The sequence below is a fragment of the Lolium rigidum genome, chromosome 3 (assembly GCF_022539505.1).
Source record: "Lolium rigidum isolate FL_2022 chromosome 3, APGP_CSIRO_Lrig_0.1, whole genome shotgun sequence".
NCBI classification, from domain to species: domain Eukaryota; kingdom Viridiplantae; phylum Streptophyta; class Magnoliopsida; order Poales; family Poaceae; genus Lolium; species Lolium rigidum.
In genome coordinates, this window is record NC_061510.1 from 121,203,898 (window position 1) to 121,211,550 (window position 7,653).

The 7,653-nt window shown below is 47.4% G+C and overlaps 1 protein-coding gene across 1 annotated transcript; it reads left to right on the top strand.

Moving 5' to 3' along the window:
- Window positions 1-4,548: 4,548 nt before the first annotated feature.
- LOC124695435 (histone H3.3-like) lies at window positions 4,549-5,419 on the top strand. Its single transcript, XM_047228287.1, has 4 exons — window positions 4,549-4,623; window positions 4,737-4,816; window positions 4,905-4,995; window positions 5,249-5,419. Exons 1-4 carry the CDS (start codon window positions 4,549-4,551, stop codon window positions 5,417-5,419), a joined length of 417 nt encoding a protein of 138 aa, XP_047084243.1.
- The last annotated feature ends 2,234 nt before the right edge of the window (window positions 5,420-7,653 follow it).

Genomic DNA, 7,653 nt, shown 5'->3' on the forward strand with positions numbered 1-7,653 from the left:
AAAGCCTATCCTTTGGGATCGCTCTAACCATCCAAACATCGTACCGCCTAGATACTATGCCATGGTCGTCAATCCGCTAATTGAAGGCTATGAGTTCACAAATTGCGTAATGGATGGACGAAGCAACTTTAACATCATGTACATTGAAACTCGTCAGAAGTTAGGCTAGTCAGAAACTCAGCTTAAGCACATCAAGACCATTTTATACGATGTGATGCTTGGCTGACAACCCAACTTGTTCGGTTGCAGCCTTGCGAGTCCTGTGAGTGCGAGGCCACGATAGAACGGTGGTTGAAATTCTAGAGGCACTGGCGTGACGTGAAGCCATAGCACCCGCACATGATTTCTCAGTGCCTTGAATTTTGGTGTGATTACAAGCTTGGAGCAAGGATCAACGGGCGTTTGAGCACACATGCTATTCGGGAGATCACAAAGTTCATATGAGATTTTAAGGAGCTATCTTTCCACCATGAGAGAATGTTTTCGAACAAAGAGGTTCTCATAGGCTAGCTAGTAGTGTCGTGCTCCATGAGGAGGGCTAAGATCCATGTGGCGCACCCTAACCATGTTTCTATCCCTATGTTTATGGAATTTTAATAAAAGGCGGTTCCACCCAAATAAAAACTTTTACGGCGGCAGTTTTGAAGCTCCCCTCCTGGATGAGCTAGTCAGAGAAGGTCGTGACGTGAGTGGAATGAAATGATGGAAACATGAACAACAAAGGATTTCACGGTCGAGTTGGAAATTCCCATCAAGTCACTTTTTTTGAACATGGATATGTCCTTTCGGAGCTAGAAGTTTCATTCAATTGTGGAACAAAATAACAAGGATGACGGCATGAAATGAAGAAATTACAAACCAGTCTAACTCTCGTGCCACCGCATCTTAGTAACACAACAAAACTGAGTACCACACCAACATGGACCATACTAATTGGGGTGACGCATCAGGGTCATACTGATCAAGGTGGTCCAGAGGGGGCACCGACTTGGCACATTGGGCTTGAGGTTTATTTTGATCTTCTGTCCCTGAAATAAACTGAAGCCAACGAAGACGGAGGAACAATTGCCTTTCGACTATCTTGAACAACGATCAAGACAGGGCTGTCGTGTATGCGCTCTTGGGAGCAGATTCTTCACTTCCCTGCTACCTATATGGCTGCCCACCGGCAGACGGAAGGAAACCTTCTTCATCCTCATCACCACGACGAGCGCAGAAGAAATGTGGCATTCTCCAACCTTGAGCACCGGAGGCCATGACGTCCAAATCTAGATTGGGAGGCTGCACTTGGAGCTTATTTGACAAGACCGCAGCCTACTCGCATCTTCGGATGTGGCTCAGGCCATGGCAAGATGAAGCAGAACCACCAACCACTAGACGTGGCTCGGGCGCATCGACGCCCTACATATACGTGACATAACACCATATTCCACAAATGGCAACAGACCTAAAATACTAGGGGTACTACGTCCCCTCTATGGGCTTGTTTGGTACTAGAGTTTTACTGGGAATTAGCGGGGATAATCCGCTCCAAATTTTAAATCCCCACTTATCCCCAATAAATGTTTGGCCCTAGAGTATGAGCGAGTTTAATTCCCACTTTTCCCCAAATTTTAGTGTAATTTTTTCAATCCCCAATACTCTACCCCTACCTAGTGGATTGGGGATGGGGTTTTGTGGGGATGGGGTTTTGTGGGGATTGGGTGACAGCAGAGATTCACCCAATACTCTAGAGTATTATCCCCACTAATCCCTATTAAAATACTAGTATCAAACAAGGCTTATAGAGGCGCCCTGCACAAGCTCACCAGAGCGCTCCTTTAGGGGACGGAGGGAGGAGAGGGAGAGGGCAGCCGATCGGGAGAGGCCCAGTGGGCTGTGGAGACTGGAGAGATTCCGAGATTGTAGGGAGGGGGGAAATTATTCGCGCCTTCCTCTGTAAGGGCATCTCCAGTGGCGCGACGCATTTTAGCGTCCGCGCACGTCCGTTTGAGTCGATCCTTTTGGTCGAAATCGACCGCGCGTCCGTTTGCGTCGGGGGTGGCTCCAGCGGCACGACGCATTAGGACTAAGCATTTTTTTAAACATGAAACATAAATTACATAGTTAAAACATAAAAAGTAAACCTAAACGCCTACTGCTCGTCGTCGCTGTGCTGCTCCTCGTCGCTATCGAGCACGATGAGGTCCGGTATGACCAAAGGCCAGTTGCCATCCGGGGGAGCGTACGCCGGGCGCGCCGCCACCGGTGCTCGAGGTTGAGGAGCCTGCGGCTGTGGCGGCGGTGGAGGCGCCAAGTGTTGTGGCTGTGGCGGCGGTTGAGGCGCCCAGTGTTGTGGCTGTGGCGGCGGTTGAGGCGCCCAGTACTGCGGCTGTGGCGGCGGTGGAGGCGCCCAGTGCTGCGGCGGCGGTGGAAGCGCCCAGGCCTGCGGCTGTGGCGGCGGTTGAGGCGCCCAGTGCTGCGGCTGTGGCGGCGGTGGAGGCGCCCAGTGCCGCGGCCGTGGCGGCGGTGGCGGAGGCGCCGCCGACCCGTGAGCGCCTGTCGAAGTGCTTCATCCGCCGACAGGCCCGGCGGCATGATGGCGGTGGCGTAGCGGGGCAGCGGCGGCTGCACAGGCGCGTCGTACTCGGAGACGAGGACGGCGACCTTTGCCATCTCGTCGTCTGTCATGTTGTCCGGGAAGTCGAAGTTCCGGCCCTCCGCCAAGGCCTGCTGCCATTCGTGGAAGACGACATCGACGTAGTAGTTGCTGTCGTCCTTCACCTCCTCGCTATGGTACGCGAGCGCCTCGATGTAGTCGTCGTCGTCGTACACGGCGTAGGCTTCATCGTCGTCGTCGTCCTCGCGGTCGTCGGCGTCGTTGTGCTGCATCTGCTGACGTCGCGTTCGCGCCGGCTGACGACGCGTCGGCACCTGTTGACGATGAGCCGGCGGTGCAGGGCCGAAGGGATAATCCCTGTCGCCCATGAAGCCTGCCCTTCGTCTCCTGTCCGTCTCCGTGGACATGTATGTACGCCAAAGCTCCGAGTCGATGGCGTACGCCGGATCGGCGCGGAGGTCCGCCGGCAGATACCGCCTCCTACGCCGGATCTCCGCCGTCCGATCAGGCTCACGCGCAGGTACTGGAGGGATGGGCACCCGGCGGCAGCTGAGCCGCCAGCCGCCAGGCAGCTGCACGCCGGACCAGGCGTCATCGCACGGCATCCGTTTGCCGTGCATGAGCCTCCCCACCGTGACGGGGAGCGAGATCTTCTTGCTGCCGCTGCCGGAGGCCTCAAAGTCGTTTTTCTTCCCCATGACGCTGCGGCGGTGGTGGTGCGAGTGGAGGTGTGGTGAGCGACGCGGCCGGTGGACTTTTAAGGGCGGCCGCGCGCGGCATACGATGCCATTGAAAGCGGCGCAGAAGCCCAGCCGCCGCCCGCCAGTGCGCGCGCAGAACTGGCAGCCGCGCCCGCCTGCGGCGCAGACGCCGAAGCGGTGCCCTCGGTGCAGACTCGCTGCCAGGCGGGCCCGGTGGAGAAGCGAGCGGATACTTTGCGCGTCCGCGCATCGTCCGCCGAGACGCAAACCTGACGCATATTTGGGCCAGGTTTGCGCCTCCGCGGACGGCTCAGTCACTTTGCGTTGCGCCGCTAGAGGTGGTGCACGACACATTTTTGGTCACGGCGGACACAAACGGTCGCTCAGCGCCCGTTTGCGTCGCGCCGTTGGAATTGCCTGCATATAAGCAAGATTTAGTTACCACGATCCGTGTCGTCCTAATACCAGCCAATAGCAGGGCGCTATAGATACACGCTGATCCGTGTCACCACCGATCTTAGCCGTCCAGTCAATTAGATCTACAACCGCCAGGGCCAAATCGATCTAGCCTATGTCGGTCCGTCCCTGCCTGGGACGCCTATAAATAGCCCGCTCGCTCGCACTTCTAGCACAGAACAATATCCGTTTGCCCTCTTCGATCGATCCACCAGTCTGATCAATATTCCTGAGGTGTGCAAGACAGTAACCCCGAGAGGTAAACAAATCTCAACTGCTCCGATTCCTGCCATTGCAGTTTAGCCTTGTTATTACTTTCTCGTCCGGCACTATTTTCGTTTGCTCATGTTGGTCGCCACTCACTCCCTCCTGAACATGTATGCATAGTTTAGCCCATGATGTACGTTCTTTTTCTAGCTAATTAACAATCGTTGATGATCCGATCTCCATTACTAAAACATACGAACTAGCTAGCTAGGACACTTTTTGTGATCATTTGCTGTGTATTTTGTGACTTGGTGGCTGGGTTTGTCGTCCTTGTTCATATACGGGATAAAAATAATACCAGCGGTATTTCAACAAAAGGCTACGTTGACATCGATCTACGTATAACTTGTAAATATGGTAAGACATATTGGTAGCCAAACTCTCAAAATAAACCAATAAAATTTAGGCTAGTGAGTAGTTATGTTTGCTTCATATGGCCTGCAAGGTTTTGAATGACTATATTACAGTCTTTCTTTTCTCAGATTTTTTTACTATATTCTTTATGAATTCATGATGTACTGCAGGATGGCTCGAACTAAGTGCACGGCTCGCAAGTCCACCGGAGGAAAGGCTCCTACAAAGCACCTTAGGGCTTTCTATGTAAATATTTCACATTGTTTATCTTCTCTATTTTCGTTGCTATATGATTATTAACTTTACATGTTTGAGTTGTCTATTTGACACTAACTTACTTTTGGGGTTTTCCACAATAGGCCTCTGCTCGTAAAACAGCTCCCGCAACTGGAGGAGTAAAGAAGCCTCGTCGATATCGCCCTGGAACTGTTGCACTTCGGTAACGGAAACCAATATAGTTTAAGCCTATGTATTATTATATCACCTTTGTTATAAGGTTCTTATATTTCATACGTGTGCTCTTGTAGTGAAATCCGCAAGTATCAGAAGGGAACCGAGCTGCTCATAAGGAAGCTACCTTTCCAAAGGCTGGTTAGGGAGATTGCTCAAGTTTTCAAGGTACGATTCCTTTTGATCATACACAATCCATGGTGCTCAATTTAGATGCATCCAAATCCATGTCGAGTACTTTGGATAATATCCATGCATCTGAATACTACTATGGAGTATGAAAACAAACTCTAGTGCAATTTATAACTGAAATAATAAGCCAACATATTGATTTTGGAGTATGAAAATAACTCTAGTGCATCTGAGTACTTTGGATAATGCTTGCAATGATTTTGTTTGGCTTTGTTTTCTACTTCTACAGATTGATCTGCGTTTCCAGAGCCATGCGGTGCTTGCTTTGCAGGAGGCAGCAGAAGCATACCTTGTCGGGCTCTTTGAGGATACCAATCTGTGTGCTGTCCATGCGAAGCGTGTGACTATAATGTCCAAGGACGTTCATCTTGCTAGGAGAATCCGTGGCGAGAGGTTCTAAATAGTCTACTCAGATGGATCGTCCCCAACATGGATGCTACTATCTACATGATTCCTAGGTTCATGATGGACGGCGGACAACTACTTTGATTTGAACTATTATTTGTATTGAATAATCTTGATAAAACATCTTAGATCTAAAGTCTTTTCTTTTGAACTATCTATATAGACTATATATGGTGATGCATAGTATCTCTGCCGCAATATACACATATTTGTCTTTTACAGTACTTCTATGACTATGGCCGAACCATGTATATGGCTAATTATCATCTTGGACGAGATCAACCTTTGCATGCATCGGTCGAGAAAATTGCATGTTTAAGTTGCATGGTTGGAGGCAAATAGTCGTTTCATTAGCACACGAGAGTTGGGCATGTTCACGAGTTAGATCGAGCTGTTGGTCATGGACTGTAATACACGCAGGATTCTGCCACGCATCATCACAACCCAAACACGTCTAGGGAGGCCGATCTATATCTGGTACTTTTTATTTGTGCTGGTAATATGTATGGCACTTGCCGTGCATGTTCAGTTTCTTGTGAATTCATGTCTATTCGAGGGTGTACATAGTTGAAGATTTAAAACTTAAGTCGGCTTAAATGATTACCGTTTTTCTTAGAAAATTCAGGTTCTATAAACCGTTCAGGTCGTATCACGGATGTGCGCATCCTATGGCCGGGCAAATTTCCAGGGGTGGATATCGGATGTGGTCTAGCTTAAAAAAATTGAGCGACAGAGGAAATAACCTCAGTTGAACAAACTGGATATTTTGGAAACCTATATTGTCACGTAAAGACTAGAGGCGCGTATGCTCCCTCTACCAACAAAACATATTTCGAAGTGTGAAAAAATTTTGACAAAAAATTCTACCTGTACATCTCCATAATATATGTGTGTGCGTCAAGTTTCACGAAAAAATAATATTTTTTGTGGTCTATGTAAAAAAGAGAAAACTTATCCTGTGAAAAGCATTGTTTTTAGCACTGAATTTTGTCTTTTTTACACATGTCACATGATAAGTTCATTTTTTATGAAACGACTTTATGAGCGCGTAGCACGTGAAGATGTACGTGCGAATTTTTTGTTTCAATTTTTTTAAAATTTAAAACATGTGTAAAATGTATTTCAAAATATAGGGAGCATATGCTCCCATGTTCCAAAACACCATACCACGCGTATGCAGAGTTCCATCTTCCAGCTGCTCTCCGCTATGACAGCTTGGCATCAGAAGACGATCGGGGGTGCAGTAAAATACATAGAATGTCTACCACCATAATTCTGTGTATGTGAATGAGTCATCAGAAGATGATCACTCAATCATAAACGCTAGATAAAACGAGAGAAGAGAACATACAAATGAATCATGATAATCTAGATGCATGATGTCTGGTGGGTTTAAGCTCAAAGTCGATGCCGCGATGGTTTGGTCGGAGCAAAAGTCACAATCAATGCCTGGAAACGAATGATGGCTCGGTCTCTTCCCATAACTCCATAAGGACAAGAATCTGGGCATCCACGATCAGTTCACCAAGGTACTAGGTCGGCATCCTGCTGGTGCCATCGATTTCAAGAGGAATATAAAATCCTGCTAGTTCATGTTTGTTATTTTTTTTTTTGCATAAACATAGTTTTTTTTTGGTAAAATAGGAACTACAAAAATTCAATATATGAAAATATATCTACGCCAAAAAGTTACATCCGAATTCACCAGGTTACCCGGTTAGCCAATTTTTAGATTCTCAAACTGCAAAGGGAAGTATGAAAATTTTCAGGTTTTAGGTTTTGCAAAAAAAATTGTCATTTATTTATTCAAGATTATTATTATATCATTTTTTTGTTTATTAAAAGAAATATTTATAGAACTCAAATAATAGAGAAGTGTGGTATCGTGAACAATAGGTTAATACGATTGATATGATACTAATATCAATAACATGCATGTGAGGTATTTGGAAGCGAGATAGAAGGAACTGAGAAATTAACCGTGCTACCACGGGCTTTCATTTAGTATCGATTTGCAAAATCTGAACTGATGGCCCTTACCAATCGGGAGGGAATCCCCTTTTTCTACTAGTGATCGTGTTGTTATGACGAGGAGATTTTAATCGGATTTATTGAAACTCCGGATGACGTTTCTTTTAGTAGACAATATGAAACAGACGATAGTGGCCAGTCCTTCCAAACAGACGATATCTGCCCCGTATTTCTAGAGCATTTGGTAAGTCTTAATAA